This window comes from Danio rerio, chromosome 23 (genome assembly GCF_049306965.1).
Source record: "Danio rerio strain Tuebingen ecotype United States chromosome 23, GRCz12tu, whole genome shotgun sequence".
NCBI lineage: Eukaryota > Metazoa > Chordata > Actinopteri > Cypriniformes > Danionidae > Danio > Danio rerio.
In genome coordinates, this window is record NC_133198.1 from 43,372,501 (window position 1) to 43,385,714 (window position 13,214).

At 39.2% G+C, this 13,214-nt stretch overlaps 1 protein-coding gene across 4 annotated transcripts in view; it reads left to right on the forward strand.

Moving 5' to 3' along the window:
* Window positions 1-13,214, forward strand: part of ghrhrl (growth hormone releasing hormone receptor, like) — a 77,165-nt gene that overhangs the window by 21,409 nt on the left and 42,542 nt on the right. For 3 of the 4 annotated variants that reach the window (XM_073938745.1, XM_073938743.1, XM_073938744.1), the window contains exons 2-3: window positions 1,822-1,930; window positions 7,870-7,977. In XM_073938745.1, the coding sequence (XP_073794846.1) occupies window positions 1,874-1,930; window positions 7,870-7,977 (165 nt within the window). In that variant the 5' untranslated portion in view covers window positions 1,822-1,873. 4 annotated transcript variants of the gene reach the window in all.

Here is a 13,214-nt window from a genome sequence, read left to right on the forward strand (position 1 = left end):
GCTCTTGACCTCAGACTGGGGCGACGGTTCATCTTCCTGCAGGACAATGAAACAAAACACACCTCCAAAATATCAATGGAGTGACTTCACAACAATTTGGTGGATGTCCTTGAGTGGCCCAGCCGGAGCCCAGAACTAAATCCTATTGAGCATCTCTAGAGAGATCTAAAAACGGCTGAACACCGTTGCTTCCCATCCAGCCTGATAGAGCTTGAGAGGTACTGCAAAAATTCCCAAAGACAGCTGTGCCAAGCTTGTGGCATCATATTCAAAAAGACTTGAGGCTGTAATTGCTGCCAAATGTGCATCAACAAAGTATTGAGCAAAGGCTGTGAATACTGATGTACATGTGACTTTTTTTAGCTATTTTATTTTTAATAAATTTGCAACATTTTCAAAAACTCTTCTTTCACATTGTCATTATGGAGTGTTGTGTGTAGAATGTTGAGGAAATAAATGAATTGAATCCACTTCGGAATAAGGTTGTAACATAAAAAATGTGGAAAAAGTGAAGCGCTATGAATACTTTCCGGATGCACTGTACATATCTTAAAGGCATTCAGGAAAGTAACATATTATCAAGTTATTACACTGCAAAAAATGCTTTTCTTGCTTAGATTTTTTGTCTTATTTCTAGTCTAAATATCTAAAATTTCTTATATCAAGAAGCATTTTCTAGACAAGCAAAACTAATTGTCTTGTTTTGAGAAATAAAATGCCAATTTTAAGTGAGTTGTTCCTTAAAACAAGTAAAATAATCTGCCAATGGGGTAAGCAAATTAATCTTGTTTTTTCTTTTGACGTAAGATTATTTTGCTTACCCCATTGGCAGATTATTTAGCTTGTTTTACGGAAAAACTCACTTAATATTGGCATAATATTTCTCAAAACAAGACAGTATGTTTTGCTTGTCTAGAAAATTCTTCTTGATTTAGGAAGATATTAGATATTAGATATAGATATTAGATGTTAGATATTTCGACTAATAACAAGACAAAAAATCCAAGTAAGAAAAGCATTTTTTGCAGTGTATACCATTATGACAATGCATGTAAACCCATATAACCATACTAGAAAAATTTAGCAAAGGCAATACTGGAATGCAAACCTAAACCTGAGCCAGATGGGCTGAGAGCCAAGAATATACCTGAGCTAGTATCTATGACGCACCCTGCCACCCTGGGCAGGAAACTAATTTCAGCCTTATGTATCCCAGATCTTGTTCTTTCGCTCATGATCATAGGTGAGAGTTGGAAGTTAGATTGACCAGTAAATCAAGAGCTTTTACTTTCGGCTCAGCTTTTACTTTTATCACAACGAACCAGTAAATCAACCGCATTACTGCTGCCGCTGCACCAGTCCGCCTGTCAATCTCACGTTCCATCCTTTCCCCACTCGTGAACAAAACCCCAAGATACTTGACCTCCTTAATCAGGGGTAAGGACTTTCCTCTTACCTGGAGATGGCGTGACAGTGTATTATTAGTTATTATAAAGTAGTTTTTTCTTCACCTTAATAATGTGCAGTATGTCTAGTAGCCAGTATAGAAGCCAGTTCACTTGTCTGAAATGAAACGCAGCATCAGTCTTTCATAACATATAATAACCATATATTGAAAAAGAAGAAATTTCACCTTCCGGCTAATGCAATCAGGAGCACAGCCTCGCACGAATACACCCTCTCATCTCTTTTTTCTTCTGAAAAGTGGGTCAGAACTGCGTCCACAATTGATTGTAATTTCTGTCGAGTGTCTAGAGATGGATGTGTATGCGTATATACCTGCATTTCAATGCTCACTTGCTTAATTCTGTGTCTCGGCAGGTGTTGTGTAGTTTGCATCCCGAGTGTGAATATATCTTTCAGCTGGCGAGAGATGAACAGCGGTGTCTGCGAGAGATCACAGATCTGGGGAACCTCAGCAGCTCCTCAGGTACAAATAAACAGCAGCTCCTGATGAGATGATGAAGATGTGTGTGTGCAGGATGTCAGATGAACGGTAAACAGCGTTGAGATTGCACTGAGAGCTAATGAGATGGCTGATTTTTGTCTATACCTTCATGGCTGAGTCTGAAGTGTAGCTTCATTTCCAACAGGCTCATTAGAAAATACTGAAACAACAAAAACAAACTTCAACATACAGTTGAAGTCAAACTAATTCGCCCTCCTGTGATTTACTTTTCTTTTTGAAATATTTCCAAAATGGTGATTAACAGAGCAAGGAAATTTTCACAGTATTTACTGTAATAGTTTTATTCTTTAGAAAGTCTTATTTGTTTTATTTCAACTTGAATAAAAATGTTTTAAGGTCAATATTATTAGCCCCCTTTTGATTGTTAACAGGACAAACCATCATTATACACTCACAGGCCACTTTATTAGGTACGCTTGTCCAACTGCTCGTTAGCGCAAATTTCTGATCAGCCAATCACACGGCAGCAACTCAATGCATTTAGGCATGTAGACATGGTCAAGACGATCTGCTGCAGTCCAAACCGAGCATTAGAATGAGGAAGTAAGGTGATTTAGGTGACTCTGAACCTGTCATGGTTGTTAGTGCCAGACGCACTTCCACGCACAACCATCTCTAGAGTTTACAGAGAATGGTCCGAAAAAGAAAAAATATCCACTTAGTAGCAATTCTGGGGGTGCAAATGTGTTGTTGATGCCAGAGGTCAGAGGAGAATGGTCGGACTGGTTCCAGCTGATAGAAAGGCAACAGTAACTCAAATAAGCACTCGTTACAACCGAGACATGCAGAAGAGCATCTCTGAATGCACAACACGCCCAACCTTGAGGCGGATGGGCTACAGCAGCAGAAGACCACACCAGGTGCCACTTCTGTCAGCTAAGAACAGAAAACTGAGGCTGCAATTCGCACAGGCTCACCAAAATTAGACAATAGAAGATTAAAAAGGTGTTGCCTGGTCTGATGAGTCTCGATTTCTGCTGCGGCATTCGGATGGTAGGGTCAGAATTTGGGGTCAGCAGCATGAAATCATAAATCCATCCTTCCTTGTATAATGGTTCAGGCTGGTGGTGGTGTAATGGTGTGAGGGATATTTTCTTGGCACACTTTGGACCCCATTAGTACCAATTGACAACACCACAGCCTACCTGAGTATTGTTTCTGACCATGTCCATCCTTTTATGACCACAGTGTACTCATCTTCTGATGGCTACTCCCAGCAGGATAACCCGCCATGTCATAGAGCATGAATCATCTCAGACTGGTTTCTTGAACATGACAATGAGTTCACTGTACTCAAATGGCCTCCACAGTCACCAGAACTCAATCCAATAGAGCACCTTTGGGATGTGGTGGAATGAGAGATTCGCATCATTGATGTGCAGCCGACAAATCTGTAGCAAATTCGTGATGCTATCATGTCACATGGTTTCCGCTACAATCATGCCTCCATGACGGGGCGCCACGCCAAAATTGATCCCGCCAAGGCTAGATTACAGCTTTTTACTCAAAACATTCAGTCCTGCTTTTTAAAATAGCGGGTTATAATCGCACCAAAACGTATTAAAAAGATAAGTGAATTACAACACGGCGTATTGCCGTTTCACTTTACTTCAGGACGCATTAATGCAGCTCTGTAGGTCTATTTGAGACATTCATAAATATTCCAAGCAAATCTAATAAATGTTTGAGACATACTTGTTACATAAACTCACTAATTCGCACTTAAGCAGCGTTTATTTGAAAGCGCACAAGAAGATCTGCGCATGTGCTGCACTTGAGCGGTGTATAATTGAGGGGCGTGCAAGAAGTTTTGTGTATGAGCAGAGGAAAACGGCGTGCAAGCAAAGAGATTCGCATGCTGTAGGCTATTATATAAATGTGATCTCGACTTGTAATACTGCGCTCATGACATTTGCCACTTAAAAATAGCGCAACAGGTAGTTGGTAGATCGGTGTAAAAATTACCTGCCGCCAAAGCTTGAAAAAGTCCTAGAGGAAACACTGTGTCAGATATGTTAATATCTGCAATTGATATTACAAGATAGTGATTCACTATACAAAGTTTATTTTTTAAATTAGTAAGTTATTATTATTATTTATTTTTTGGTTGTAAAATATTAATTTAAACTAAATGTGTTTAATTAGTAATTTTGTTCTGGATTTGTATTATTGTAGAACCTAAAATATATTTACTGTGTATGTAAATGCAGAAAGTGGGATGCATTTTGAGTCCTTCCCCCACATCTCAAACTAAAGTTACACCCATTTACACTATCTGACAAAAGTCTTGTTACCTATCCCAGTTTTAGGAACAACAAACTTTGTTTTGTATCAGAAGTGACTTATATGAAAGGCAAAGGCCTCTAGATTACGCTTACTTTGCCAAAATAAAATATGATCATGCCTTGATTTTGAATGATTTAATTAGGACAGTAAGGTCTGAATTTGCTTAGACAAAAGTCTTGTCACTTTACAGAAATAATGTCCAGTATAGAACATAAAGTCATGCTGCAGTGGAAACAGAATGAATATTGTGTCTGACTCCATCATGAGCTTGGAGGACTGCATCCATACATCTCTGCAATGACTCAAATCACTTAATAATAAAGTCATCTGGAATGACAAAGAAAGCGTTCTAGCAGGACTCGCAGAGTTCATCAAGATTCTTTGGATTCATTTTCAATGCCTCCTCCTCCATCGTACCCCAGACATGCTCAATAATGTTCATGTCTGGTGACTGGTCTGGCCAATCCTGGAGCACCTTGACCTTCTTTGCTTTCAAGAACTTTGATGTGGAGGCTGAAATATGAGAAGGAGCGCTATCCTGCTGAAGAATTTGCCCTCTCCTGTGGTTTGTAATGTAATGGGCAGCACAAATGTCTTGATACCTCAGGCTGTTGATGTTGCCATCCACTCCGCAGATCTCTCGCACACCCCCATACTGAATGTAACCACAAACCATGATCTTTCCTTCACCAAACTTGACTGATTTCTCTTAGAATCTTGGGATCATGCGGATTCGAGCAGATATTCGAGCAGATTGAGATGCAGTTCAACAGATGATTCATCAGAAAAATTGACCTTCTGCCGCTTTTTCAAATGATCAACTATAAGTCAAGTTATTATTTGTTGCTCTTACAACTGGGATTGACGACAAGACTTTTGTCAGGTAGTGTAGAAAGATTAGATTTGATGAGAAACAAGAATGTGGTGACGAGATAAAAAACATTGATCCATTTTGTCAGAAGTGACTAACTACAAGCTTTAGATGTTTATATCAGGTTTATATCTGTGTTTTGGAGCACACTAGCTTACAGATATCCTCAAACGAACATGCTGATACTAATATTTAATTTCACAGGGCTTTTAAACCTTTTGAGATGTGTTTTCTATGTAAATGACCTACAGAAAATGTCTCAGACCCGTGAGATGTCACCTCTGCACATCTCTGTACGCCGTGCAGAGCTGTCAGTGACATTCGGAGACGGAGGTTAATTCGGGATCACACTCATTGTAATGCAGATGCTGTAATGTGTGCGCGTTTCTCAGAGGACTGGATGAGAAGTCGTGTTTGGCAATTAGATTCACATGCACAGATGTTTAGGGCTGATCCAACAGCAAACTAGACTGAAGAAGAGCAGCTCTAGCTGTGCCACACACACACACACACACACACACACACACACACACACACACACACACACACACACACACACACACACACACACACACATACACACACAAAAAACAAAAAAAAGAAAGTAACTTATTTTGTGTGTGTGTGTGTATTTATATGTTTGTGTGAGAGTGTGAGTGTATATGTATGAAAGTGAGTGTGTGTTTATTTACAGTGGGTACGTAAAAAATTCAGACGCCCTTACATTTTTTACTCTTTCTTATATTGCAGCCATTTGCTAAAATCCCTTAAGGATTTAGTCTTTTTCCTCATTGATGTACACACAGCATCCCATATTGACAGAAAAACACAGAATTGTTGATATTTTTGCAGATTTATTAGTAAAAAATTGAAATTAACCCTACGCTGTGACTCGGATATAGTTAACTGTGCTGTCCATTTCTTCTGATCACCCTTGAGATTGTTCTACACTTCTGTTTGAGTCCAGCTGTGTTTGATTACTCTGATTGGATTTGATTCGGAAAGTCACACACCTGTCTGTAAGACCTTACAGCTCACAATGCATGTCAGAGCAAATGAGAATCATGAGGTCAAAGGAACTGCCTGAGGAGCTCAGAGACTCAGAATTGTGGCAAGGCAAAGATCTGGCAGAGGTTACAAACAAGTTTCTGCAACACTTAAGGCTCTGAAGAGCACAGAGGCCTCCATAATGCTTAATTGGAAGGCGTTTGGGACGACCAAAACCCTTCCTAGAGCTGGCCGTCCAAGAGAGCCTTGGTAAGAGAGGTAAAGAAAACCCAAAGCTGCAGAAACAGAATGACTGGTTGTAATCGAGGAAAAGATAAATGTGGCCAATTTCAGGGATATCCTGGATGAAAACTTTCTCCTGAGTGCTCATGGGGTGCTGAGCCGAAGGTTAACCTTCCATCAAGATAATGACCCTGAGCACACTGCTAAAATAATGAAGGAGTGGCTTTACAACAACTCTGTGACTGAAGCCAGAGCCCTGACATAAACCCCATTGAGCATCTCTGGAAAGACGTAAAAATGGCTGTCCACTAACATGTACTATCTACTCTGATAGAACTGGAAAAGATCTGCAAGGGGGAATGGCAGAAGATCCCCAAATCCTGATGTGAAAAACTTGTTGCATCTTCCCCAAAAAGACTCATGGCTGGAGCTAAAGGGTGCTTTTACTCAATACTGAGCAAAAGGTCTAAATACTGAGGGCCGTGTGATATTTTTCTTTTTCAATAAATCTGCAAAAATGTCAACAATTCTGTGTTTTTCTGAAATGAAATAAAAAAAAGAACTTAAATGATTTTAGCAAACTGCTGCAATATAACAAAGAGTAACACATTTAAGGGAATCTGAATACTTTTCGTACCTACTATATGTGTGTATGTGTATGTATGTGTGGGAATATATATATATATATATATGTGTGTGTGTGTGTGTGTGTGTGTGTGTGTGTGTGTGTGTGTGTGTGTGTGTGTGTGTGTGTGTGTGTAAATGTGTGTGTGCATTTACTGTATGTAAACGTGTGTGTATATGGGCGTGTGTCTCTTTGTGAAAACAAGTGATGAATACAAGGTACATATATATATATATATATATATATATATATATATATATATATATATATATATATATATATATATATATATATATATATATATATATATTTATACATATTTATACAACAGTTCTGTCTGGTTCTCAAATCTGATTGGCTAATAGCCGTGCGATATTCTGCAATATCAGAACTCCTACAGCCTCTTTACCCTTTGTGTATTACTCCGCCCACATACAACCAGCAAAAAGCAGACACTACAGATCTAAAGTTTAAAAGATGCACGCTCAACTGTTTAACTGTCAGCTTATGATTTGAATCCGGAAGAAAGTAGTTCCTCATACAAAAGGGTTTTTGAGACTCTCCATGTTTGATTTAGTTTTTATATACAGTACACAATTATGCCGTCAAACTGTTGTATAAATGCAATATCACACTCGTAGCAGTGCGATATGGCTGTATATCGGCACTGGTGGGGGCCTGCAGCCTCGTGCCAACGCACTCCTCCCACCAGTGCCGATATACAGCCATATCGCACTGCTACGAATGTGATATTGCTCGTATATATATATATATATATATATATATATATATATATATATATATAATACCAGTAGATCTTGTGGGGATATTTGTTTGGAAAACAGCTCATGATTCACAAACTGTGTCTCTATCCCTGTGTGCATGTAGGTTGTCTTTCAGTATGGGATTCAGTGGTCTGCTGGCCCAGTGCTGTGGTGGGTGAAACTGTCCAGTCTCCCTGTCCTGCTGTTTTCTCTCTCTTCGAGAACAACACAGGTAACACACACACACATTAACTTGAGACACATAATGAGTTTTGCTTTCTGAAAACACTTTTTCCACTTAGCATAAAATGTTTGCTAGCAAGTTAAAAAAAGTTTGTTTTCCCTTTAAATGACATTTTTAATTGGCAAATATTTTTCCAGTTTTAAATATTAAAGTCATTAGTTGCTTTGGAAAACATGCCAAAGACATAATTTAACATAATGTAATTTATACAGTAACTTCATTTAACATCATTTTAATAGAGAAGGACATCATGTTTTGGAATAAAATTTATGTTTCAGTATAATTGGAAATGTTTGAATTATGAAATATGAATTATGCATGGTGGTGGCGCGGTGATGTAGTGGGTAGAGCTGTCGTCCCACAGCAAGAGGGTCACTGAGAAATGTTTCATTCTGATAAATTCGAATAGGATCCATGCCTGCATTTCCTACTGTGAACAGATACAAACTCATAAGTAATTTGTTTACATAATGTGCATTCCTTTCAATGTGATTTTCTTAGTATTTCTTTAATCCTAATAAATATTGTCCAATCCCAACAAAATATACATCAGTCTTATTTGTTCAGATTTTAGTTAAGAATTGACAACTATTACTTTTTTTGTGATCCAAGTTCACACTTGTCATTTACTATGTAATATAAACATGACCGACCAATCGACCAACCCACCATCCTACTTCCCTAAACCCAACCAATTTTACCGATTGACCTGCCCACCCGCTAACTTCCTTAAACCCAACCGACGATTTACAAAAGCTGTCCAGAAAAAGAAATGCCCTTGTCTGATTTTTTTTAACACATTCTCACCCTGTTATAAACTTATTCATTTTATTTTTTGGATTGTGCTTGTGTCTTACCTGATTTTTGGAACCGCTCTTCCCTGGACTTGGACCCGGTCCTCATCCAGGGCTCGAAATTTCGACCAATTTAGGCGCATATGCACCCGAAATTTTATCTATGCGACCTTAAAAAATATTTGGGAGCATTTCTGCGAGTGCTTAAAATTGTTGTGTGCGACCAGTTTTTACTGCAAAATGTTCACCACATGCACGGATTCGGGAGACATTCACGCAGAATGCATCTCTAAGCTCTTTGTCTGCACTTGAAACGCGAAACGCAGCGCTCAGGAATGGTTTAAAACAGTTGTCATATCAGATGCAGTAAACAAAGCCAAGTCCGTAATGCTTGCCCCGCCTTCGCGCTCTTCTTATTGGCCCACCACTGCTCTAGCACTGAACGCGAATGATTGGTTAATATCAGCTGTCAATTACTCAGTGCCTTCTGGCTTCTAATGACAGAGTAAGCTACTACCGTGAAAAACTGTAAAGCGCTGAAGATGAGAATGAAGATAACACTTGACAGATTATGTTTTAGAAACCATCTGGTTACAAATAATGACACATCTTACTAGTGATCATGTGCTGAATGTTAATCCACAATCTACACTTTTCCAAGAGTAGAAGACTTCCATTGGCTTCAAGTCTGCTATGAAAAGTCTGTGGGATGGAGTTTTCAGGTAACTGTTTGCCACATCTAGCACGAGAGCTTCTGTTTAATCCTTCATATAATCGGCAGATGCTGTCCGCCGTGCTAGTGGCAAATATATGTCAAATTTAACACCACGTACACCATCGCAAACGGGCTTGCACTGAGTAAACTAACATCGCTACTCCTAAAAAGACCGGTATTGCTATTAACATGTATGCATATAATAAGGCACAGTATTTGTCAAAAGCATCAGTGCAGTTTCAGACAGCACTTGTGAGAACAGCACAGTTATATCCTTAACAGTTTCATTCAAGCAGTGCGTGCAGGGCCGGTGAGCGCTCCGTTGTCACTCAGTTATGTTATAAAAATGTATTTTCTTGTGATAACGGGATTTCGTTGAGACATATTTTCCTCACGCTTGCATATATGTATTAAAGGGCACCTAGGTTAACCCTTTTTTCAGATTTAATATAAGTCTTTTGCGTCTCTAGAATGTGTATATAAAGTTTCAGATCAAAATACCCATCAGATTTTTCATTATACCTTTTACAAGATGCTGTTTTATACTGATTTCCAGCAGGGGGTGGTTTTGTCGTACTGCGCCTTTAAGACGAGTCTTTCCCGCCCACTTTCTCGCCCACTACGTGCCTCCTTCCTCAGCTGCGTCAGACAACAGACAGACTTAAAGGAAGAAGGTCTTACGTAGCGTTTGTGAGATACTACAGTAAGAACTAACCTTTACTAATCAGTATTGTGAAGTTGCATTGATGAGTCACACACAATATCGTTACAAAGTTAACGCGAGCGCGCGCACACACACACACACACACACACCACAGATGACACACACACACACACACACAGGCAGGCAGACAGAGCGCGCTTAGCTTAGTTAAGGCTAACCTCAAGTACTGTGTGGATATTTGTTATGCTAATGTACAAAATAAACTTGATTTAACTTCCACAAACCGGGATTGAAGCGTCTTCTTTTATAATTGTTCTGACACGCAGCTGTGCTGATGAAGTAAAGCTGAAGTAAAACGCTGTAATTAATTACACACATACTCTGTTTTAAAACACTTTAAACATGTGAAACTTACTCTTAATCACATTTGATGATGATTGCTGATCCTAGCGAACAGAACAGAGCTTTATTCCCGGTTGCTTTGTGTATGTCTGTCTGGTCTTGTTGACATATACACGTGACTACCGGAACATGTTAATGCGCGCAGCTGTCAATCAATTCGGTGGGCGGGGGGATCGCACACCTACGTAATGGTGCGATCGATTTGAAAACAGCTCCAATTGGCCGACCCTTTTTTTTTTGTAGTTAAATTAAAAAAAAAGCACTGGATGTGTTCATATCACCGCAGTATGACGGTCTATACACTATACCAACACACAGATCTGTCCAAACAGATGGAAAAGTAGATTTTTTACCATAGGTGCCCTTTAATTTTTTTTTTTTTGCTTGTTAGTTTGATTAGTGTTGATTTCAAATACAATAAATATGTTTGTATAAAACTTGTAGTAACGGTGCTCATAATTGGTGGGTGCGACTAAATTTTGGCTGAAGCGCCTAAATTTTTAAAGTTAGTTTGCTACCAATCAAAAAGGTTAATTTCGAGTCCTGTCATCGTCATCGTTGTCAACTCCTCTTTACGTCACAAGTCCGCCGACGTACACGACGAGCTAACTGAATAAACTGGTTGTGGCTGGAAAGCCCTCCACACAGAGGTAAGCAGTCAGCCGGTAAGCGCCAAAAGGAACGGCGTCATACCGCCGCGTCGCATTTGCCTAAAAAAATTAAATGCAGCCATACGTACCTCCGGCTACATAACTCGCGGTCTCCAGAAATGTCTGCGTTACTACGTTTTCAGAATGAGCCTGTGTTGCAAAACTCATATCTGACTCCAGAATCACACCAAGATTCTTGATCTTATTTTTTCTTGTTTGACCCCTTGAGCCAAGGTAAATTTGAACAATTATTATAAGTTATTTTGTTAGATTAGCTCCAGATTTGGCTTCAGTACTGACTAATCTAATGAATATGCACTAAAATAATATTGTAAAGCTTGCTATAGAACACATCTAATCTAAATGAGAGGTTTGTGAGGAGTGAACTCGTATATGTTGAGCACTGTATGAGAAAACATGTTAGTTTCAGCCAGTGAGGTTGAACAGCACACACATCTACCCAGAGAATACAACGCGTATCCTCAAAGGCCAAAACACACATCTCCAATTTCAAGCTTTTGTAAATCTGAGGCAGGTTTTCATATCTGGCAATGCAATAACGTCTCCACAGATCCGCCAGACTAAACCCAGCCTAAATCCTGGCCAAACAACACTGAACTGAGATCTGAAACTCTGCTTCAGTTTCATTGGCCGGCCACTAAAGGATCACTCTGTCGCTGTGTCTCTGATTCAAAAACAAAAGGATACAGATCTCATTTCGCATTCTGCTGTAGTTCATCCTAATTTTATGCATTGCATCTCCATCCCTTAAGGAAAATAAACACGGTGCAAGCCACACGACACGCCAACTTCAGCTTGTTGGTTTAATATGAATTTGCTGGTGAATGCATTAGCATATTAAACCGTCAGGGGCGCCTCCAAGGGGTGGCCAGGGGTGGCCACGGCCACCCCTCGGTAAACTCTGGCCACCCCTGTGGCCACCCCAATATAATTTTGCGGTTGACATTATTGATTTAAATGAACTCATAAATTCCCAATAATTAGATAAATAAATAAATAAAATGCAGTCACTAAATTATTGTTGGTGTTACTGACGTAGCCCTCCCCCTCTGGTTCAATGCTGGTGAAAGCAAACTGACGCATGCGCGCGGAAAACCATTCCCGCGCGCCTCACGCACTCCTGTGTGAATCCCGGTTGGTTGTTTGCATGCACGCCGACATAATAGGCACCGCTCATGCGCCGTGAAACCGGAGTAACAGCCTTTTGTGCAGAAGTGTCGGCACGCAGCGAGTTTTGAAAGTCGTTTAAAGTTTATATAATATGATGATGATGATGATGTTACTTTCACTAAGCATGCCTTTAAAGCAGAAAGGAGGGATAATGATTCAGGGAGGTAAGACTTCATAACATGATTTCTCAGCCATGATCTGGTCTAAGACCACAGATAATTCTATAATACATTTTTTGTTTTCTTTAGAATTGTCATAATTAATTTTCATGCAAAAGGTTTCTTAAGTGATGTTGGCATATCACTCCAGTTGTTGTTTTCCAGTAATATTTAGGACTGATTTCTTTTATTTATTTAGAATAATAATTGTATATTAATATTAATTGTATTTATTTAGAATAAATATAAATAAATTGTTATATTTATTGAATAACAAATCTAACAATTCAAGAGAGGTGGGGGTGTATAGGGTGGTTTGCCCAGGGTGTCAATTAAACTAGAACCACCACTACTACCCTCCCCGATCGTCCTTGACAGCACGCACACACCTTCAATAGACAGCAATGGCTATTTAATATTTACCTTAAGCTACATCAATAGAAGAAGCTGCATTAATAAAATGGTTCAAAAAGCAATATGGATAAATAATATTATTAGGTATAGTGAGTGTGTATATAGTAATGCCTTTTGTTCAGTTTGTTCATTTGTTTGGGTAATTAATAAACTCATTATTCTTTCATTCATTTTCTTTTCGGCTTAGTCCCTTTATTAATCCAGGGTCACCACAGCAGAATGAACCGCCAACTTATC